This window comes from Rhinatrema bivittatum, chromosome 3, assembly GCF_901001135.1.
Source record: "Rhinatrema bivittatum chromosome 3, aRhiBiv1.1, whole genome shotgun sequence".
Taxonomy (NCBI): domain Eukaryota; kingdom Metazoa; phylum Chordata; class Amphibia; order Gymnophiona; family Rhinatrematidae; genus Rhinatrema; species Rhinatrema bivittatum.
Genome location: NC_042617.1, coordinates 268,918,821 through 268,943,402, shown reverse-complemented (window position 1 = coordinate 268,943,402; position 24,582 = coordinate 268,918,821). Strand labels below are relative to the sequence as shown.

The window sequence follows — 24,582 nt, the reverse complement described above, 5'->3', positions numbered from 1 at the left end:
ATATTGCTGTTTACAGATAAGATTCTTTTATGAAATAATGCCACATGCAAATATCCAACATCATAATACAATGGTATGCTAACATTTCCCCAATATGCATTTACCAAATATGTCATTTTTATTTATATTCTTCTGATTATGTGCTTTTTTTTGTTTGTATTGCTCACTCATCCTTACTCAGAAAGGACTTTTTCCTGTTCTGAGTCTGTGGAAAGAATCTTTATTGAATAAAGCCCTAATGTTCTACTCTGCACAACACATTCTATTATTCTACAGCTCCACAGGCCTTTGCCATTATACCAGCATAGCGCTTCTGGACAATTATTTAATGCTTTTTGATTGTGCCTGTTACCATTGAGAATATTAAGCTCCCTGAATCTGTTTCTTTTATACTAGGACATGGACTCCCCACCACTATGCCATAATGTGAAGGTCAATACTCAGCGAGCTGCTGAGTGGGTGAGGCAGCTATCTAGTTTTACCCATTTATCTTTAGATGAATATTCAACTGTACCTAAATGGCTAGATTTTCATCTGAATATTCGCCTAAGTCTAGCTGGTCAAAATTTAACTGGCTGGATTTAGTGTGGCTGGTTTCTCCCTGGCTAAACTTAGCTAATTAATGTTGAAATCAGACACTAACTGGCTGTCCTCTTTAAAAAAAAAAAAAAAAAGCAGCATTCTTCCCACCTGCCATTACAAAAAAAAAAAATGCCTGTCCCTCCTGCTTCCTTTCATTCCCTCCACCCTTAAAAATATAGGAAAATGCCCCTGTGTAGCAGCAGTCCCCCTTCTCCCCATCTGCTCATACAAATATAGCAAGTACCCCTGCAAAGCACAGACTTCTTTCTTCCCTCCCTCCCTTCACCTATTAAAATGAAGCAAAATATCCCTGCATGACAGCAGTCCCATTCTCTTCCTCTCTCCACCCTTCAAAATGAAGCAAAATGCCCCCAAGCAGCAGTTCTCTTCTTTTCTCCCTTTGTCAGGATAAGCTGTCAGAATTTTGTCTGCAATAACAGGATTCCACCACTTCTTCAAAAAGATCAGTGATAGCGGGGTATTCCCTCCCCTTGCTATCCAAAAAAAAAGGGGGGGGGAGGGAGGGAAGGGGGATCGCCACTACATTTTCTAACTTTTGGAGAAAGGAATGGAAGAAGACTGCCACCATGTCTGGACATTTTGCTATATTTTTAAGGATGGAGGATGTCAGAGGCAGTGGGGATCAAATCTGTAGCCCCAGCTGTTCAAGGCCAGGGGATTTAGCAATGGATCATCAGGGACTCTAGCTCAGCAAGGATCCTGCAGAAAACATGAAGCTAAAACAGCATTAGGAAGGCTTGCCTTTGGAAGCTCCCTATTGGACCAGTATTAGGTATATCCCAAACAGAAGGCTGTATAGAAGGAGCTCTAGTCTGACACAGTCCTCAGAGTTTTGCTCCATGATATGCTGTTGCCTGGCCTTTTTCCAGTATGTTTCTGTTGCCTGCTAGATCTGGATGCCTGTTTCATTCCTGGTCCTTGGCTTCCACTCTGGTCTCAAACTCTGCTCCTGTGTCCTGCTCTGGTTCCAGTTTTCTACTCCACCTGGAAAGTCCTGGAGGCTACCTCTCCCAAGAACCCAACTAGTAGGGAACAACAGCTACTCCAGGCAGAAGACATCAGCTTCGGATCACATAATCTCTCTAAGGTACACCCTTGCCCAGTCATGATACCTTCTCTTGTCCCTAGCGGACCAGGCTGTGACATCTTGGACTAGCTCAAAACAGAATACATAGTTACATAGTAAATGATGGCAGATAAAGACCAACTGATCCGTCCAGTCTGCCTAGCAAGTTGCTTATGGTAGTAACTGCCACTCTATGCAGTTATCCCCATGCATTCTGTTAAGGGTAATAACTTCCATTCTGTGCAGGTTACCACCATTAAGGGTAGTAACTGCTGCTCTGTGCAGTTTACCACCATGCGGTTAGTGCAGTTAGTGTAGCTGGGTTCAAAAAAGATTTGGATAAGCTCTTGGAGGAGAAGTCCATTAATGGCTATTAATCAAGTTTACTTACGGGTGGATTTTAAAAGCCCTGCTCGCTTTTAAAATCCACCCTGCTCGTAAATCCAGGCAGAGTAAATCTGCCTGGATTTACGCGAGATTTTTGGAAGGGGGCATGTCGGGGGCGGGACCCGATGACGCGGCGTTTCGGGGGTGGGACCGGGGGCGTGGTTTCGGCCCGGGGCGTTTCGGGGGCGTGGCCGCGCCCTCCGGAACCGCCCCCAGGTTGAGTCTCGGCGCGCCAGCAGCCTGCTGGCGCGCGTGGATTTACGTCTCCCTCTGGGAGGCGTAAATCCGTGGAAAAAGGTAGGGGGGGGTTTAGATAGGGCCGGGGGGGTGGGTTAGGTAGGGGAAGGGAGGGGAAGGTGAGGGGAGGGCGAAAGAAAGTTCCCTCCGAGGCCGCTCCGCTTTCAGAGCGGCCTCGGAGGGAACGGAGACAGGCTGCGCGGCTCGGCGTGCGCCGGCTGCCCAAAATCGGCAGCCTTGCGTGCGCCGATCCAGGATTTTAGAAGATACGCGCAGCTACGCGCGTATCTTATAAAATCCAGCATACTTTTGTTTGCGCCTGGTGCGCAAACAAAAGTACGCGAACGCGCTTTTTTAAAAAATCTACCCCTTAGGGCAGAGCTTTCCAAACTTTTCATGTTGGTGACACACTTTTTAGACAAACATAATTTCGGGACACAGTAATTCAGTCTACTAGCAAACCAGAGGTTAAAGGTTAAATGAACAAAATGTATTTCGACAATTTATGTATGTTTCCTTAAATATATAAATAATAAAATGTTTCACGACACAACATATCTTGTGAAAACCTTTCATTTATATTAAAAATATATAATATTCCAAGATTAATGTTATTGTTATAATTTATGAGTAACAATAATAAAACAAAGTTATTGTGTTATTCAATTTACCTCTTTAATGAGATATATGAGCTTGATGGGATGAACACAGCTTTTGAATATTTGGTGTTAATAAGAAAGTCCAAAGGGTCTTCTGCGTAATTTTAAAAAGCTGGCCAGTTTCACACTATATAATTATTTGATAGCCTTATTCAACTAATTCTATATGGCTATGAGAGTGAAGTCTGGAATTTATAGGAAGGGACAGAATGTCAATACAAATCCTGCACCTCCAGTTCTGTAACTCTGTGCATCCACTGAAATTCCCCCAAACAATGGAGCTTGAATGTTTCCCTTACAGCTCATACTAAAAGATATTTTCAAATTCTGGTGTCACCTCACAGTAACAGCAGCACAAACACCTTCTACTGCCAGGCACATTGTGAACGAAAATAAAACCTCGCAAAAAAAAGACACTCAAAATCTATACTGCAATCCCACTGTAACATAACAGTAATAACACCAAGGACTCAAACAACAATAACCCTACCTATGAAAAAGCAAGGGTAAATATTATACTGGGTCCTAGAATACCAATACACTACCCTACTGAGTAAACAAAACAAACCCGATTGCTATAGATTCCTATGCTAGCGAATTTCTCATCATGGTCACACACACAGAGTAGAGACAGACCCTCACCAAATACAGAATACAAAATAAAGGAGCACAAATTAGACAAAAACTGAAATGGAAACCCCAAGAAGCCAGATTCTGTGTATTAATAATGGAAAAACAGAACCACCATTCCTCATAAAACAAATAAAATCAAGAAACATAAAGCATCAGTTATAATAGTAAAACCATACTAATAAAAGAATATTTTAAAACTACTGATAAATAGAATTTCTATTCATTAAAATCATATACATTTTTTACAATTTCCCAAACACCAATAAAATATTTCAAAACAGCACATATATCAAATAACACCCAATAATTAAAACTAATAAGGATTTTAAAAAGCCCCTGCTGTCCATACGTGGGAGCTCTTGATTTCCAGTCACCCTGATATTGTCAAGGATTAGGAGGTTATCCTCTCTCTCTCACACATACTCACATTTCCATTCTCTCACACACGTACACTGTCACATACATACACATTCATGCTCTTATACCCACCATAACTTCTCGCTCTCACAGACACTGACACACTCTCAAGCTATAAAAGACACTCTCTCTCCCTCCACACACACACCCCCACACAAACTCTTACTCCCCTGGGTTTTCTCATACACACTCTCTCTGGCTCCCTCACATACACACAAACACACACACCCAGGCAAGTTCCCAGTCATTCTCACACACTGAAACTGACCCCCAGGCAGGCTTCCATTCATTTTCACACCACTCCCTCACCATCCCCCAGGCATGCACACATTCATTCTCACACACACAGACCCCCCAGGCAGGCACCAATTCATTCTCACACACACATACACCACACACAGGCCGGCACCTATTCTCACACATACAAACCCCAGGAAGACACCCATACATTCTCATACACAGACACACCCTCAGGCAGGCACACACTAAAGGCAAACCCCCTCTCTCTTTTGCCAGCAACCTCGGAGTCTCTCTCATTCCTCTGCTGCCACTGTCACTGATGCCGCATGGCTATTGGGGAGGCGCTGATTGCTGCTATTAGCACTGAAGCCCATTCTGCTGCCTCCTCTGTGCAGGCCCCGTGGGTTTCCACTTCCTCCATGTTGATCTCGTACATTGTGAAATCAGCATAGAGAAAGTGCTACTCTTGCACATTACCAAAGATTACATGTGCCAATCAGTAAAAAGTAATTTATTTCTTTTTTTTTACCTTTGCTGTCTGATCTTAGTTTTCTAATCGGTTGGTCACAGGCTTTTTTGTTCCACCTCCCCTTTCTTATTTTTTTTGCCAATTCCTTTCATATTGTCTTTTTTTCTATTTCTTTTCTCTCCATCTTCTTCCCTCAAACATTCAGTTAGGTTCTCATTCTCACATGCTTTCTCTCTCTCACACACACACACACAGGCTCTCACTCTCACTGGCACATGCTCTCTCTCATACAATCATTCATACACACAGTCTCTCACTGGCACATGCTGTCTGACTCTTACACACCCAGGCTCTCTCTCACACCCACATGCTGTCTTGCTCAAGCACAGGCTCTCACTGTCACATGCTCTCTCTCATACAATCATTCATACACACAGTCTCTCACTGGCACATGCTGTCTGACTCTCACACACCCAGGCTCTGTCTCACACCCACATGCTGTCTTGCTCAAGCACAGGCTCTCACTGTCACATGCTCTCTCATACAATCATTCATACACAGTCTCTCACTGGCACATGCTGTCTGACTCTCACACACCCAGGCTCTCTCTCACACCCACATGCTGTCTTGTTCAAGCACAGGCTCTCACTGTCACATGCTCTCTCTCATACAATCATTCATACACAGTCTCTCTCTTGCACATGCCGTCTTGACTCACACACCCAGGCTCTCACTCACTCCCACATGCTGTCTTGCTCAAGCACAGGCTCTCACTGTCGCATGCTCTCTCTCATACAATCATTCATACACAGTCTCTCTCTTGCACATGCTGTCTTGACTCTCACACACCCAGGCTCTCTCTCACTCCGACATGCTGTCTTGCTCAAGCACAGGCTCTCACTGTCACATGCTCTCTCTCATACAATCATTCATACACACAGGCTCTCACTGTCACACACACACAGCCTCTCTCACATGCTGTCTCTGCAAACATTCAGGTCCTCACTCCCACACACAATCGCTCAACTCACCTCACTCCCACACACAATCGCTCAACTCACCTCATACACGCACACAATCGCTCAACTCACCTCATACACGCACACAATCGATCAACTCACCTCATACACGCACTCTACGGGCCCTCAGCCTCTCTCTTACCTCTGGGCCTCCTCTTCACGGGTCGCTGCAGGATGGGCTCTGCAGCGGCCCTGATCTTCTCGGGCCCTGATCTTCTCGGGCCGATCGCGGCGATGACGGCAGCGGCCCTGATCTTCTCAGGCGATCCGCGGTGGGGGCCCTGCTACCGGGCCTCCTCCTCTTCTCGCCCGCTGCAACAACGCTGCTGCTCCTCTTCTGCACGCGGCTGACGCTCCTCCCCCTTTCTGCCCGTGCGGCTCCGGCAACATTTTTCTTCCGGGGCCGCATGGGCAGGAAGGAGGAGGAGCACATGCATGTTTCGACGTGACCTTTTTCTTCTTCGGGCCGTGGTGAGGTGAGCTCCACCACGGCCATGCCGATCTTCCTGCTGTGTGTCTCCGGCACACAGCACAGCGATATTTCACTGCTCAGCCGCCAGTGGGATGAGCTCCACCGGCGGCTGCATTGGCTCCCACTTGCCGGTGTGTCACGTGCACCGGGCTTGCGCGACACACCGGCAAACTGCAGGCGACACACTAAAGTGTCGCGACACACACTTTGGAAAGCTCTGCCTTAGGGAATAGCCACTGCTATTAATTGCATCAGTAGCATGGGATCTTCTTAGTGTTTGGGTAATTGCCAGGTTCTTGTGGCCTGGTTTGGCCTCTGTTTGAAACAGGATGCTGGGCTTGATGGACCCTTGGTCTGACCCAGTATGCAATTTCTTATGTTCTTATACCTAAAGTTAGCATAGGTTATCCCATTTCTTCATTTCCATCCTCTAGCCTTTAGGGATCCGCAGTATTTATCCATTGTCCTTTTGAATTCCATCACAGCTCTCATCTTCACCACCACCAAAATTCCAGGAGGGCACTCCACCCATCCACCACCATCTCTGTGAATAAATATTTCTTAATGTTGATTCTGAGTCATCCACTCTGGATTTTCCTATTGTGACCACTAGTTTTACAGTTTCCTTTCCAATGGAAAAGATTTGATATTAGTGCATCATTAATATATTTCAAGTATCTGAAAGTCTATATGATATCTACCTTGCACCTCCTTTCCTCCAGGGTATATATATTTAGATCCTTCAGCCTCTTCTCATAGGTCTTCCTATACAGACCCCACACCATTTTGGTCGCACTTCTCTGGACCGCCTCCGTCCTGTCTATATCCTTGTTGAGATATGGTTTCCAGAACTGAACACAGTGCTTCAAGTGAGGACACCAAAGATCTCGACAAGGGCATTACCATCTCCTTTTTCCTACTGGTTATTCTTCTCTCTATGCAGCTCAGCATCCTTATGTCCTTAGCCATTGACTTTTCCAAGCAACAAGGTCAGGTAGCTGTATAGCTCTCAGAGTGACATGGAGCAATCTCCTGTAGACCTGAAATACTTAAAAGACCTTATTAGAGATAGTACAAGGGATATAGGCTCAGCTTCATGCTCTTCAGCTAAAAATGGACTCCCTCCAGGACCTTACCGCTAGTCAAGGTGAACAATCCTGAACCGAACTGCCATCTTGGAAGCACCATTTGCTGATTCCTGAAAAGTTAGGCAGCTGTAGGAGTGAGTTGAGGAGATTTTTGCATCAATGCAAAATCTGGGTTTGTTTACACCCATACTTATTCCTGTCAGAGCCACTCAAGGTGGGGGTTTAGGATTAGACTGCTAATAAAGAAGACCCCTGCATGGGTAACACCATTTCTGGAATGAGATGATGCAATCCTGAACCAAATAGTCCTCTTTGGGTCTGCCCTCTCCCAGGTTTTTGGTGATCCAGATTGCATTCAGCTGGCAGAAAATAAGACCTGGGGATCTGCCAGGGCTGGCAGTATGACTGAACACTCCATGGAACTTAACCTGTTAGCTAATGATCTGAATTGCAATGAACCAGCCCTTCATGTTCATTTCGGTGGTATCTAGTGCACACATCAAAGATGAACTCTCAGGCAACCTAGAAGTCTTGTTCACTTTGGAACGAATTTTCAAAGAAGTTACATGTGTAAAAGTAGCACATATCATAGCAATTTTCAAGAGCCCATGCAATTTTCAAAAGCCCATACTCAGCCCTATGGAGTAAATTTTCAAAAAGTTACGTGTGTATAAAAGTAGCAAATTTAAAAAATTAATTTATGCGCGTATATCCTTTTGAAAACTACTTCCTTAATGGCAAGGATCGAGAGATGTTTGGAAGAATGGAGTCAAGAGAAAGAAAGAGAAGTACAAACCATGAGGGGACAGTTAGGCTGCAGCAAGAGACCACTAATCTCTGAGCATTCCATACTGGTTGATGCCATGAAATGCCACCTCTCTGAGAAGAAAAGGAACAACACTGTTAAGAGAATTTGTGGGCTCTCAGGACATTTCTGAAATTCTTGCCAAAGTAGATGCCAGAATTAGGGTCATTCCCAGCAAGGAAAACCAGACTCCTAACCATTGTAGAGGGATTAGGTCAGGAGGCAATTATCCCTTTGAATAATATTAATACTGCCCGAGGCACTTGTCTTTCCAACTCTCCTGGGAAGATAACAGAATCCACGCTTTAGCCATAATTCATTCTGGAGCATCTGTTGTTTTCTGGACCTCACATTCACTAAGCAACAACAGGTTCCTATACAACAAAAGGGATTAAGTTTCATGGCATAGACCATGGATGGCTTACCCTTAGCATCAGGGCCTGTAACCACCAAGACTGAACCTCTCGTTTTAAATATAATATATAGCCACCAGGAAACTCTTGTTTTTGACCTCATTAGTGTCCTGGTCATTCTAGATCTGTGGTTGGAACAATATGAGCCACGTATCAATTACAAGATCCAGCAGGTGATGTTCCCATCAAAATATTGCCAGCAGAATTGCATGCCCAGGAAGAAGGTCCTGAAGAGAACTCATCATGGGACAAATCATGAGACAACTGCCAAAAAAGGATGCAGCATCCTGAGATAGTTTTAATAAAATGAAAACTGATACTTTCTCCCTACATAGACAATATGATTGCCTGATAGATTCGCAGCCAGAGACAGAAATCTCTTTTGACAGAATATATTCTTTGTCAGAGCTGGAACTGAAGATCGTGTGAGTATACTTAAATCTTTTCTGCAGTTTTTCCTTTATTTGACATTTGACTTCACCAGTAGGGGCATCCATCTTCTTTGTACCAATGAAGGATAGATCTCTCTAACCTTGTGTTAACTATCAGACCCTGAATGCTGAAACTATTAGTAATCACCACCACCCTGCCTCTTATTAGTGAACTGTTAGAATGCCTCCAGGTGGCCCAAATATTCACAAAGCTCAATTTGAAGGAAGCATATAATCTTGTCTTGATCAGGAAAGGAAATGATGAAAGACAGCATGTCAAACACACCATTTTGAATACCTGGTGATGCCATTTGGATTAAGGAATGCTTTTGCTACCTTTCAAACCCGGTGAATGAAATATTTTTAAATGTTTATTTTTTAATGCATTTCATGCCTTTTAGGTGTGTTGGCTTTGATTATTTTTATGTTTTATAGTTTGTATTAATATTATTTTATTTTTTTAAAGTTTGTATGATTTCTTTTTGGATGTACATCATTTTGGGAGATGTATTGTAAGCTGGAAGGCAATTTTTAAATTATTTTAAATAAATAAAATAATAAATATGTTGGATCAGATCAGTCATATATCTGGGCGACATCTTGATATGTTCTGAAGGTCCAGCAGAACATGATCAACAAGTCCTGGACTATCTCCAGAAACATGAAGTGCCTGAAAAAGTGGAATATAATTAAATAAAGTTGACAAATTGTCCGCCAAACTCAAGAAATGTGATTTGAACAAGTGATCAATGGAATTCTTGGGACATATACGTTCTACTGAAGGAATTTCAACTGCTTTGTTAACATGTTTTACAGGGGGTATATAAAGTTTAATAAATGAAATGAATACAGAAGGACCCCTGTAAGGTCAGCGCAGTGGCCCAATGGCCTGCCTGAAAAGCATTAAGAAAATACAACACGTCCTGGATTTCACAAACTTTTATCATCGTTTTATCCTGGAATTTTCCAAAGTGAAAGCTCTGTTAATAGAGGTTCTTAAGAAGGGGATTCCTTTCAACTGAGCCCATAAGCAGCAATTGGCATTTGAAGAAGGCCTTTACAACAGCCCCAATCCTAGTACACTCAGACCCACAGCAGCCATTAAATAGTAGAGGCTGCTGCATCTATGATAGCTATCAGGGCTATATTATCTCAAAGAAGGGAATCTAAAGACCTCCTCAATCCATGCACCTTCTTTTCTCGTAAGCTTACAGCTGCAGATAAAAACTATTATGACTTTGACAAAGAACTCATGGCCAGAAAAACCACTTTCGAGAAATGGTGTCACCTTCTGGAAGGGGCCTGTCATCAAGTCCACATTTTCATAGACAAAATGCCGACCAGGGCTCATGGGAGGCAGATGCTTTCTCCCACAGAGAAGAAGAATCTGAGGAACTGGATGTTCCCGCCACAATTTTCAAACCAGAGAACTTTGCTCTAGGAACCAGGAATCCTGACCTAATTAATATAGGTAATACTTGAAGGTCTGGAGTATAATGGGTTAGCACAAGCCCAGCTGCAGGAATTGGAAAAGGGAGAAAATGATATTGTATGGATATAGCAGGAAACAATCCTTTCTAGGAAGAATTGACTCTACGTACCCACAGACATGTCACATCTGGAAGTCATGCAAAGCTACCATAAATCCCCACTGGCAGGTCATCCTGGGTGCCACAACACAAAGGAACTTGGTGTCACTCTTGAGCAATGACCATGACTCCCTCTCCTTCTAGGGTTGTACACATTGCCCTTCATAGAATATCTTACGCTCTTTCCTATCAGCTAAATCATTTTAACTACACAAAATTCATGTTTAAAAATCAAACTTAAGAATGGCTTTTTCCAGTCAGTCTTTTAACTCAGAATCTTGCTGGAATTGGAACTAACCATGCTCCCACAAATCCAGGCAACAGTAAAAAGTTGTCTCTTCTAGTTATGTAACTTAGGAAGACTATGCCTTCTCATTGAGAAGATGAACCTAATCACAATAGTCCATGTCACAGTAACCACATGGCTGGAATATTATAATGTACTATACAAGATTCTAACTGATAAGGCCCTCCACAAACTTCAGATAATACAAAACTTTATTGTATGAATGATAAGAACATAAGAACATAAGAAAATGCCATACTGGGTCAGACCAAGGGTCCATCAAGCCCAGCATCCTGTTTCCAACAGTGGCCAATCCAGGCCATAAGAACCTGGCAAGTACCCAAAAACTAAGTCTATTCCATGTTACCATTGCTAATGGCAGTGACTATTCTCTAAGTGAATTTAATAGCAGGTAATGCACTTCTCCTCCAAGAACTTATCCAATCCTTTTTTAAACACAGCTATACTAATTGCACTAACCACATCCTCTGGCAACAAATTCCGAGTTTAATTGTGCGTTGAGTAAAAAAGAACTTTCTCCGATTAGTTTTAAATGTGCCCCATGTTAACTTCATGGAGTGCCCCCTAGTCTTTCTACTATCCGAAAGAGTAAATAACCAATTCACATCTACCCGTTCTAGACCTCTCATGATTTTAAACATCTCTATCATATCCCTCCTCAGTCGTCTCTGCCAACTGCAAGACCAAATCATACTTGTCCTACACAAACTACACTGACTACTAATACCTTACAGAACCAATGCTCTGAGGAGATGGACCTATTTACTTGAGAAAAAGGCTATCTTTATACGTGCCCTCCAGACCACTAAGATCCTCACTTGGGCCTCCATAACAACCCCAGCAATGAAAGAAATCAAAAGAACAGATACCCGATGATTATCTTCCTCAGAAGCAGCACCTGCCCTATGGAACTCTCTCCCAGAAGACTTCCATCAAATGCATGGCTACACCCGCTTCAGGAAGTAGGTAAAAGCCTGGTTCTTCTGTCAGGCCTTTAATACCAAACTCATAACACTCTCCATCTGTGAAAGCAGCTGAAGTCTGTTGCCACATATGCATTGAACTGGCATCTGGCACCATTTTTGAGTGCCTTAAATGTGCTACTACAACTTATTGCTTTGCTGAGATGTTATGCATTTAAATTTAGACATTACTGTTGATTTATTTCAAGTTCATGTACTTATTTTAAGTTTATTCAGTATTGTTGATTTACTTCTAACTCGGTCCTTACTGTGTTTCTTTTCTTTTCCTAAGCTGCTACTGATCCTTGATTGTATGCTGCCATTCTGATATGCTGTACCCCGCCTTGAGTGAATTACTTATTCAAGAAAGTGGGTAACAAATCCAATAAATTAATTAATTAACAAATTTGGGCTGTGGCACTGTGCACTGGGAGTCAGGGGTCCAGGTTCAGATCCCACTTCCAAATTAGGTGCACTATGAAGGAGATTCACTCAACTCCAAAAAGCAGGGAAGATGGCTGCCGCTTGGACATGCCATTAGGGGGACAGGGTAGTGACAGAGATCACCGAAGGAAAAAGACAAAAAAATGAATGGATGATTCTTTCTATCTATTCTGCAGTGCTGCTTGTTTGCCTCCATTTCTACACTTGCTAATTTTTTTTACAAAAATCTGAAATGAGAAAAATAAAGAGATTTACACATTGGGCTTGATTCATTAAGGTATTTTTCTATAGACATAGAATGGACAAAAAGCCTTAATGAACCAACCCCATAAAAGTGAAATGCTTGCTGATTTCAAAATTAGCATATAATTAAGTTTACCTAATGACCAAGCTGTATAGAAGACTTTCTGTTGTGATTCTGTTATTATTTCATTCAGCTATGACTTTAAAAAATGCATTTAAAAAATATTCTGACTTGGCCATTATTAGAGAAAGGGATGCAGGGCTGGATGGCCCCTTGGTCTGATCCACCATGGCACATCTTATGTTCACATGTAGACTTACTTAGCAATCTGATCACCTTAAGTCTAGGTTTCGAGAGACTTTCTAATGCAAATGAGGAATTTTGGGGTTGCCTTTTTTCTGTAAGCTATATATTTTCTATTGTGTGGCAGGTAATGTCAGCTCACCTGCTTATGGAGCTTTGGTGATCTTGACAGCTTCATGAAGGTCAAATGAGGTGTGAAGGCATTGTTTGCTCCAATTAAGATGCCCTTTTCTTTAAATAACTTCATCATAGTCTCTGGAGGAGAAAAAATGCATACACAGTGAGATATTGCGTAGTGTGAAAGCTTTAAAAAAAATCCTTTGAACAGCAATAAGAGGCACATCTGCTCCACACATAAGAGAGAAGGCAATCTGGTCAGAAGCAGTTTGTAAATTTCAGTTAAAAATGAAATTTATTTGTTTATTTATTTATTTGTTTAAAAATGTGTTACTTACTCATTCCATCCTTTGAAGCAGGTTACATAAAAACATTTATAATAAGCATTAACAAGAACATCGATTAACTAATACACAACAAAATACTCTGTCTCTCTGAGCCCACTTTCCAAATTATTTTCTTAAGGAGACTAATCATATATGTATTCCTCCAGACCAAATGCTTGGTTAAACAAGAATGCCTTCAGTTGCTTCTTAAAATTCATATGGCAAAATTCATATGGCAAAGAGTTCCAAAGCAGGGGCCCTGCAGCTGAAAAAGCTCTGTCATGAGCTTCTACCGAATGTACAAGCTGTAGAGATAGAACATCTAAAAGACCACGACTGACAAATCCACTCATTTTACACCCAAACGGGTACATTTGTAAACCCTGGCGCGCATAAATCCTGGGGTTTATGCGGGTGGCCGTGCCTTACACGTGCCAGGCAAATTTTCATACAGGCCCGGCCACCCGCATAAACCCCAGTACTCGATTAAGTGCCGGGACCTGAAAAGGGGGCGGTCTGGGGGGGCAGGGAGGGGCGGGGCTGGAGGCGGCCGGCACAGCAGCCATCTGCTGCTGTGCCAGGGAAGCGCGCGCCAGCAGTCGACCAGAGCACGCAAGTTGCATCTGCTCAAACGGAGCAGAAAGCAAAAAGTTTAAAACAAAAATGGAAGGTAGGCGGCAGGATTTAGAGGGTGGGGAGGAGAGGGGAAGAGGGAGGGAGTATGAGTAGGGGGGCAGGGAAGTTCCCTCCCAGTCCGATCCTTAATTGGAGTGAACTGGGAGAGAACTGGGAGAGGCCCAATCTCGTCGGTCGGTGTAGTTTTCTAAAATTAGGACCCCCTGCGTGTGCAGCTCACACATGCGCGCACGGATTACAAAATCTGGCGCGCTTGTGTGCGCGGCCCACGGATTTTATAACATACACGTGCTGACGCACACATGTTATAAAATCAACACATGCACGTGTGCGTGCCAGGAAGCACGTGCACATGGACGCATGCGCGCAGCTTTTAAAATCTACCCCATTGTTTCTAGTTTAAAATAATAGAACAAGAGAAATATAGAAATTAAAAACATTTAAAGATTACCAGGTCCATCTATGTCTGCTCATTTTCCCTACCTATTTCATTACCACTAACCCAACTTGATCTCTGGCTGTTCCCTTTCTTTAACATAGTCAAAAAGTTGTTGAATAAAATCAAAGGCACCAAAAAAAGGTGCACAGACTAAACCAAAAAATATGATCTATCAGAAAGGCAAAGTCAAATGTAAATCAGTAAGATTATAAACTAGTAATGTGGAGTATCAGCAATCCATGTCACGTGTGATTAAATTAAACTACCGCCGAACTGATCAATCATTTACCCCAGGGGTCAGGAACCTTTTTGGCTGAGAGAGCCATGAATGCCACATATTTTAAAATGTAATTCCATGAGAGCCATACAATATGTTTAAAACTAAATACAAGTAAATGTGTGCATTTTATGTAAGATCACACTTTTAAAGTACAATAAGTCTCTGAAAATATTACACCAGGCCTTAAGACACCAATACATCTCCTATTAGGAAAACGGACCAAGTCAGGCTGCTATAGAGTCCTACACAGAAACTACACGCCAGCAGAAAACCTCACCTGAATCACGTGCTGACCCTCACCTAACATAGAATAAAGAGACCAAAACGCATAACCAGAAGCATGCAGAAAAAACTGAATTGGAAACTGCAACAAGCCAGAGTCTCTGTATGCAGTGTAACAAAGGAAAAAAGAAACATCACCCATCCTTATAAAACAAATCAAGAAATATAAAATCATCAGCAGTAAAACTGTACTAACAAAAAGAACATATTTCGAAACAGCTGATGAGTGGAATATCCAATAATTAAAAACTCATATAAAAAATTTCCAGATACCAACAAAATATTTCAAAATAACAGACACAAAGACCCAGTAATGAAAAATATTAAGGATACAAAAAATTTTTGCTCTGCATACCTGGGAACGTTTGATATCCAGGTATCCTGAGATTGTTCTGAATTAGCAGGAGGAGGGTGGTTTGCTTGGAACTTTCTCCTCTCTCAGTCACATACCAGCGCTCTCTCTCACACTGGCTCTCAATTACACACCTATACACACATGCTCTCAGTCACTCACATATACACATGCTTTTTCTCTCTCACTTATATAGGCTCTTAATTACACATTTACACACATGCTGTCTATCTTTTCACGCTTACACACAGGCTTTCAATCACATAAATACATGCTGTCTTTTTCTCTCACACACAGACTCTCATTCACATGCTTACAAACATGTCCTCTCTTTCTCTCATTTACACGCAGGCTCTCAATCACATACTCACATGCTCCATCACCTAAACCAGCTCTCAATCACACACAGACACACATGCTCTCTCTCTTACTTATACACACAGGCTCTTAATCATACATACACATGATCTCTCTCACACACAAAGGATCTCAATCATACACACATACTCTTTCACACAAACAGGTTTTCAATCACAAACTTACACATACAGGTTCCCAATCGTAAACTTACATTCATGCTCTCTCTCTCACAGGCAGGCTCTCAATCACAGACATACTCTCTTTCACATATAGAGGCTCTCAATCATTCACATACATGCAATCTCTCACTCACACACACAGGATCTCAAACACACATGCTTGCTCGCTCATTCACTCTCTCTCCCCCACCCCCACCCCGGGAACTCGCGGCAGCAGCAGCCTCCTCCCAACGCTAACCTCCTTCATTTTCAGCCCTCGCGGAGGAGGAGTCCCATCGGCCGCGGTTGAAGCTCTTCTTTATTTTCCTCCGAGCCGCGCTGCACAGTCTTCTTTTCGTCGGACCGACGCTGACCACACTAGCGTGGTCTCTTCTTCCCACGCACGCACCCGATGCTCACCACTTCCTCTTCCGGGCTGCGGGGGGGGGGGGGGGGGGGAAGCGGGAAGAAAAGAGTTTGCCGGTGCCACCGACTCCAGCTATTCTGCCGCGTTCCGCCCAGGCTGACAGCATTTTAAGCCCGGGCGGAGGAGGACCGGGGAGCAGCTGGGTCAGCGGGGGACTGGAAAGTGTGGCGACACACTGATTTAGTAGATTTGTCTGCGAGCCAGATGCAGCCATCAAAAGAGCCATATCTGGCTCACGAGCCATGGGTTCCCGACCCCTGATTTACCCCAATACAAATTAAACAATATTTTATTGGATTTTTATCAACAAATAAAAATAAGAAGTAGGGTTCTAAGCAGCCAAAAAAGCCAGACATCAGCCGATGGTTTGTGGATTGACTGCATCACGAGTCAAACTTAAGAATAATTCTCATCTGTAGAGAAGTTTTGACAGTCATGGTGGTCAAGAGTCTCACAACAGACCAGCCGGTCTCAGAGAAAATGGAGTCTCACTCTCAGGTTGTCGTGACATACTCGGTTTATATCCACAGAAAAAAGATGATGTCATCAACATGCAGGGTTCGCGACATGTGAGAGTTTGTATGATAGAACACAAGAACTGCCTCAGGAACCAGCGCATGACAGCTCTGTTAGTTTCTTATTATTTCAAACAGATTTGCATTTCAGTGTCATTAATGTGTGTTACAAGGATTGGTGAGATAACAATTTTAATAAGAACTTATTGTGTGTAGAACAAATGTGGATCTATCGCCTTAAGTCTATGGCTCCTATGGGACTGAATTCAGAATTAGAGTTGGCTTGCTTTCTGTAATTTATATTCTCTATTTTCACAATGGTCAGACACTGTCTTGTTTTTTAAGAACTATGACAATCAAATTCAGATGACATTTTGGCGAGTGAAATTAATTGATTTTTTCCATTTCAGAGCCAATGATTTTCTACCCTGCACATTGACATCATGTTCTTTCCATGGATATAAACCAGATTAATCACAATGACATGAAAGTGAGACTCCATTTTCTTTGAGATGGGTCAGTCCATTGTGAGATTCTTCGACACCATGACTGTCAAAAACTTCTCTACAGATGAGTATTATTCTCAAGTTTAGCCCCTGATGCAGTCAATCCATGAAACATTGGCTGATGTCTGCGTTTGGGGTTCTTAGAGCCCTATTTATTTCTATTTGATAAAAATCCAAAAAAAATATTGTTTAATTTGTATTGAAGTAAATGACTCCAGTCTGATGGCAGTTTAGTTTAATCACACGCGACATGGCTTGCTGATACCCCGCATTACTAGTTTATAATCTTACTGCTTTGTCTTTCAAATAAAATGAAAGGACAGTTATCCTCTAGCTATATTATCCTTCTGGCCTATCAATTCAATGCTGAGTACTGCTAAGGATTAAATCTAATAGACAAAAATATAGCTTAAAATATAAGGGTTGAATTTTAAAAGAGTTGCTCGTGTTAAAAGGCCCATATAGGCAAGTATCTGGGCTGAGCGTAAGCGACTGATATTTTAAAATGGCCCACTTACATGCTTATATGCGCTTGTGTGAGCAACCAAATACATGTGAAAAAGAGGCGGAGTTATGACTTGTCAGAGGCATTCCAGGACGAGGCCAACATGTGTAAATCTGTATTTTAAATCCAGTGGCCAGAGTGTGCATCGGGTGTTAGCCGCACATATTTACTTCTGCTCTTGATGAGGTATAAGTCTGATGAAAACTCATTTGAGGCCACAAACCACTGCGTGAAGGGTCCAGGTAAACAGGGGGGAGTGCAGGCTGAAGAACCAGAGGAGTCTAGATAACGTAGAGATAAATTGGGCAAACTGGTAGATGATCTGGGCAAACTGGCTATTCCTTTCACATGCGCATATTTAAAATTTACTTACCTACCCTAAAGAAGATATACGATATACATTTGGTCATGTTGCTGCTTAAAATTAGGAGCACATATATGCGCACCTGGAGTATTTTTAAAGTTCTGTGTGCAATTGCGTGGATGATTTAACATTTCTGAGTATGACGGTAACTTTCAAATGGGTGCGCAGGTGCACACAGACACGTGTGCATTGGCGCACATCCACGGATGCTGAAATTTTACAACACACTCACACATATGTGCGCATGTTATAAAATAGGCTAGGCACGCATGTCTGTGTGCCTAATTTTAAGCTTGTACACACCCAGCAGCATAAGTTGGCTTACAGGCGCACCACTGCCTGTATTTTATAACAGCCGCACGTTCAGCCAAAGACCAGTTTCACCAGATCGTCCACCAGCCTATAGCTAGGTCTTCCTAGTTCTTTAGCCTGCACTACCCTCAGTTAACCCAGACCACTCAAACCCCTAAGAGATGCCTGAAACTTTTTTTTTTTTAACTTATACCTCCTGCATAGCAGAAGTAAAGTTGCTTGGCACTGGACCTGGCATGCACCCAGGTACGTATGAACTTGCGCCCACATCTCTTGGCCCTGCCCCAGAAAGCCCACACCGTACCCCTTTTAGGGGCAATGTGTGATATTTGCACATCGGCACTTGTGCACACATCTGCCTGCCTTATAAAATTGGGTGGACATGTGCAAGTGCCAGAAGCGAGCCCATCCCCCAATTTCGGTGTGCTTCTAGCTTTTAAAATTCACCTTTTAGGGCACTCGCATGCATAAACACGCATGTATGGGTACCCACATGCTTTGTTTTAAAGTTACCGTCCCTATGCTTAATGCTGTAACTTGTGTTTCAAAGAGAGACCAGGCCAGCATATAAGGCTTCTAGGAAATATATGTACATAATCTCAAAAGTAGCCAGGATGCAGGTGTGGGGCCCAGGAAAATCCCATGCTATTCAGGGCACCAGAGTGGTAAGAAAGGCAGAAGTGCCCATGACTTCAGAGATGGACCTCTCACGTAGCCTGTAGGCTGGTGACCTTCCTGCACCTGAATGGCAGGCAAAGTCCCAGCCATTCAGGTGTAGGAAGAGCTCTGCTCTTCTCTGAAATTAGGGTCAACCTTTGGTCCTACGGTTGGGCAGGCACTTCATACGTCTGACTACTTGCCTAGTTGTGTGGCTTGTGCACCTGCGGGCTCCAGAGGATGACGTGACCTGGGGGGAGAGAGGGTTGCAATGTGCCACCTATGTTCTGCTGTAAACCTTGTTAGTGTTCAGAACTTGTGAGAGTTCTGTACTATCAGAGTCTGACAACTTCTCCTTTGAATATAAAGAAAGCTCTGCTAATATTCTAAGTCTCCTTGGAACTCCTGAAGCATGGTCTTTTGCCTCATAGGAAGGAAGGGGAAAGCAGCCCCAGGATTCCAAGCCCTAAATTGGGCAGGAAATCACGACAAAGCCCATGGCATGAACTGCAAATGTACAATCAATGAAAATAAAGGCTCACAAATCAAACCATGTCAGAAAAAGGAATTATAAAATATGTTGTAAGATCATCATAAAATAACAGGGTTCTAAGCCATGACAACAGACCCATATAGCGTTTTATTATGTATTTTGTTTGTTGTTTTTTTTCATTTGTTTTATTATCTCATATTGCAGATTTTACTTTGTACCTTGTCCAGAGTGTCTTTGGATAAAAGAGTATGTGCTAAAAATGATTGATTGATTAATTGATTAATTAGATTGCAGAGTGAGGTATGATGAGCAGAATAAAGGAAATAATGGCTCTATATAGATCACTAGTGAGACCTTATCTGGAATATTATATCCAACTCTAGAGGCAGCATCTTCAGAAGCCTATATACAGAAGCAGTCCAGAGGAAGGCTACCAAAATGATGCAGTATCAGCACTGTAACCGCAAGAGAAAAGATGTAAGCATTTTGCAAGGAGAGAAGAGAGAACAGAGACATAATAGAAACATTCAAATACCTCCAAAGGATAAATAAAAGAGGCAAGCATGTTTCAGTGGAAAGGAAGATCAAGAACAAGGGGGGGGGGGGGGGTGTCATGCTATGAAGCTGTAAGACAGAAGATTTAAGAATAACATAAGGAAATATTTATTCATAAAAAAGATGGTGGATGCATGAACAGCCTCCTAATGGAGTTGGTAGAGGCAAAAACAATATTGGAATTCAAGAATGCCTGGGTTTAAGCACAAAAGAACTTAAGCTGCAGAAAAGAGATGATAACATTAGAGTAAGAAAAGATAATAAACATAACCTATCTCTATCTTTATTACATTTTTTAAAACTTTCACCGCAACCTTTCTCTACTAACTCCGGAGAAACCACTAGTCAAGTGATGAATTTAATATAAATTAAATTGTTGTGAGGTTGTGGCAGGGTTCCTTATGTAAATACTTTAAGGAGAGGTCTTCTGTTGTATACTCTCTGTTTAACCTTACCTGTCCATTAATGATGGGGATTACCCTCAGCCGCAGTGATTACTACTTTGATGTCCCCCAATCTCAACACTTCCACCTCTATGCCGGTTCCCTGGCCTACCGTGCCCTTGCCGGCACCTCCACATTTTTCTGGGAATCCTCTTATGTGCAGGGAGTTCCTGAATCAGTGTAATAAGCAATTCTGCCTATAACCAGCTTATTTCCCAGATGTGATTTCCAAGACTACCTACATCCTTTCTCTCCTGGATGGTAAGACCTTGGCCTGGGCTTCATCCTTCTGGGAGCGTGCCGACCCGGTCCTATGGGACCTGCCCGGGTTTCTGGCCCTATTCCACTCCATCTTCGACGAACCCGGCAGAAGATCCGCTTCCAGATCCACTCTTCTCCACGTTCAACAAGGCACCCGGCCATTAACAGACTACGCCATTGAATTCAGGATCTTGTTGTCCGAACTCCATTGGGACTCAGATTGCTTACGGTCCATTTTCCTCAAGGGACTGGATCCCTGAATCAAAGATGAGTTAGCGGCTCGGGAACTGCCTGAATCCCTGGATTCAATGAAAGACCTTGCTGGTTGCATCGACTGCTGGCTGCAGGAGCGCTCGCAAGAGTCTAGAGCAGTGGTTCTCAACCAGTGTGTCACCAAGCACACACAGGTGTGTCGCCACACTTCCCAGTCCCCTGCTGATCCCCCTACCCGAGCAAGATAGGTCCTCCACCTGGGCTTAAAACGCTGAAAGCCCAGGCAGAATGCAGCAGGAGAGCTGGAGTCAGCAGCACTAGCATGCTCTCTTATTCCCGCCCCCCCCCCCCCCCCCCCCGAGGCCTGGAATAGGAAGTGGTGAGCAGCGGGTGCGTGCGCAGGAAGAAGAGACCATGCTAGTGCAAGCACAAAAGAAGAAAAGAAAGGCGCAGCCTGAGGAATGAGCAGCGCGGCTTGGAGAAAAACGAAGAACGTCGTCAACCCCCGCGGCCGATGGGACTCCTTGCTCCATGAGGGCTGAAAATGAAGTAGGTTGCTACTGCCTTTAGGGTTAGAAGTGGAGGAGGCTGCTGCTGCCGCTAGTTCGGGGGAGAGTAAGTGAATGAGCAAGCATGTGTGTTTGAGATCCTGTGTGTGTGTGTGTGTGTGTGTGTGTGTGGGTGTGGGTGTGTTTGTGAGTGTGAGTGAGATAGTATGTATGTGAATGATTGAGAGCTTGTACATGTGAAAGAGAGTATGTGTGTGATTGAGAGCTGGTTTAGGTGAGGGAGCACGTGAGTATGTGATTGAGAGCCTGTGTGTAAATGAGAGAGAGAGAGCATGTGTGTTTGTGTGTGATTGAGAGCTGGTTTAGGTGAGAGATCATGTGAGTATGTGATTGAGAGCCTGTGTGAAGGTGAGAGAAAGACAGCATGTGTGTCGGTGTGTGATTGAGAGCTGGTTTAGGTGAGGGATCATATGAGTATGTGATTGAGAGCCTGTGTGAAAGTGAGAGAAAGACAGCATGTGTGTCTGTGTGTGATTGAGAGCTGGTTTAGGTGAGGGAGCATGTGAGTATGTGATTGAGAGCCTGTGTGTAAATGAGAGAAAGAGAGAGAGCATGTTTGTAAGCATGTGAATGAGAGTCTGTGTTGCAAGTATCGTGGACTGCCGAAGTAAGTCCCATTGGAGTTCTTTGATAACTCATTAGAGGTTAGCAAACAAAGACCTTTTAAAGTGGAAATGGATGACGTCACTACGGGGGGACGCCCCCGAGGTTCGCGCACTTGCTGGTACAAATCTGGAGCGCACAAGCTCGCCCTTACGTCATCAGGAACATGGCGGATCCGTAGCGTCAATCCAGCCCAGGGACACTGGGACCAAGAGGCAGAGAGAAGCCGTGGCTGCAACTGTCTATCAGAGCGAAGGGAGTCGCTCCCAAGGTAAAGAGGGTGGAGCGAGAGGCGAGAAGAGGCAAGAACGCAATAGTACCCCCCTTCAAAGGGCGATCTCCTCTTCAGGTACCAGGTTATGTACCAGAGATGTGCGAGGTGGAACTGATGAGCATCTCTTATCCAATAGGTCTAAGGATCCCAAAGATGGTTTTGGGGTCAAAGCCTTTTCAGGCAAATAAAGTTCAGTCTCTGTTCCAACATCCAACATCCAAAGTCTAAAAGTCTTGAGTTCAAGTTGATATAACACAGATAGATGTAGATGTGAAGAATCTGCAGAATGAATAATGACGTCAGCAGCAATGAGAGGGCTGTCGTGGACATCACTGAGGTTTCAGTGGAAGTGGTGATGTAGAAATTTGGTCCAATATCCACTTCTGATGTAGTTCTTCCGCAGGATGCTGGAAGAGAGATGTTGATAATACCAGCAAAACGAACTGGCTGATGGATGGATAATTCTTCATCCTCGGAATCAAAACAGTGCTGTAAACCCCCAGCACGATTTTCGAATGATCCAACGAAGTTGATGAGTTGAAACTTCTTCTTCTTTCCTTGGAATCAACCAGTGCCATAAGTTATGGGCACGATTTCCGAGTAATCTTTAAGTAAAGTTGATGAAATAGAGATATCTTCTTCTTCGGAATCAAACAATGCTGTAATCGCAGCACGACTTCCGAGTAGGCCAATCGAAATACTGGTAGTTAGGGATGTCTTCTTACTTCAGAATTAGCAGTGCTGTAAACCTCCAGCATGACCTCTGAGTGGACCAACACAAAATTGAGAGGTAGAGATGATTTCTACTTTGGAATCAACAGTGCTGTAGTCCTTCAGCATGACTTCCAAGTAGGTAGAATGTAGTAATATTCTCAAATTTGTAATCCAAGAAGACATTGTAGATGAAGAGCGCAACCTAGCTATGGCATGCATAGCAACCGCTATGACTACTGGCAGAATTTAGAAAAACTGCTGGTGATGTTGATAAGATCCTCAAAAGAAGTGGTGGTGAAAAGAATCGTCCAAGGCCCACCTCATAGTGTGATACAATATGGGATCTTCAAATTTACCACATGGACTCCTCAGGTATTCCACAAAACATCTGAGATAGTAATTGACTCTTGCTCCTGAGTCCTTCAGGGCAGAGGTTCAAACCGTCACTGGTTCAGAGTTCATCAAGACTGGACGAGAGAGTGGAGGAGATATTGCTGTATAGCCCAAGAACAGTCCTCCCGCGGGACTCAGGCTTGTCTGTTTCCCGGACAAATAGGGCAAACAGGAACATCATGGCCTGGCTGACCACAGTACATGCATAGGCCGCTCTTCCTTCTAAATCTTCTCTCTTTAGACGTCAAGTGACCACGACCAGATTCCTTCAGTTCGTTCTTCTCTACAGCAGGAGGTGCTGTTCCCCTTATTGGTGCAGGAACACTGGTTGGTTTTAACCTAGGTAACACCTTAGGCCAGAGTTCCTTCACCTTGACTCGGAGCCACCAGTCAATTTGAGTGGCTAAGGATATCAATTCTTCCAGCGAGTCAGGTGTCTGATGAGCAGCCAACTCATCCTTTAAGCGAGTGTCCAGGCCTCTGCAAAGGAGTGTCTTCAGACATCTGGGGTCCCAGCGCAGCTCTGCTACTAGAGTTTTAAATTCAATGGCAAATTCCGCCAGGGATCTGTTGCCTTGCTTTAAGGCCACCAAAGCAAATCCAGCAACAGACATACGAGCAGGGTCATCAAATACAGATTTAAACAAGTCCATAAATCCTTCTATGTCCTGCAAGATAGGGTCCTTGCATTCCCACAAGGTAGAAGCCCACGACAAGGCTCTCCCATCCAAATAAGACAGAATGAAGCTGGTCTTGGAGAGACTTGTGGGAAACAATGAAGGCTGTAGAGTGAAATGTAAGCTGCACTGGTTCAGGAAGCCTCGCGTCTTCTGGAGTTCTCCGGAGAATCGAACAGGCACCGCCAGTGGAACAGCTGATTTTAAAGTTATCTCTGGTAACTGATTTTCTTGTATAGAAGCTGTGCTTTGTGCCTTCTGTGTATGAAGCTGGTGAAAGGCTGCAGTAAGTTTCTCCAGGGTTTCTTGCTGTTCTGAAAGGCATTGAGCCAGGCTCAGGTCTAGCCTACAATGCAGAAAGGT

The 24,582-nt window shown here is 43.5% G+C and overlaps 1 protein-coding gene across 5 annotated transcripts in view; it reads right to left on the bottom strand.

Moving 5' to 3' along the window:
• The window catches only part of AKAP7 (A-kinase anchoring protein 7), a 536,627-nt gene that overhangs the window by 404,991 nt on the left and 107,054 nt on the right, over nt 1-24,582 (bottom strand). For all 5 annotated transcript variants that reach the window (XM_029594580.1, XM_029594582.1, XM_029594577.1 and 2 more), the window contains one exon: nt 12,931-13,043. In XM_029594580.1, coding sequence (XP_029450440.1) covers nt 12,931-13,043 — 113 coding nt within the window. The remainder of the gene's footprint in view (nt 1-12,930; nt 13,044-24,582) is intronic.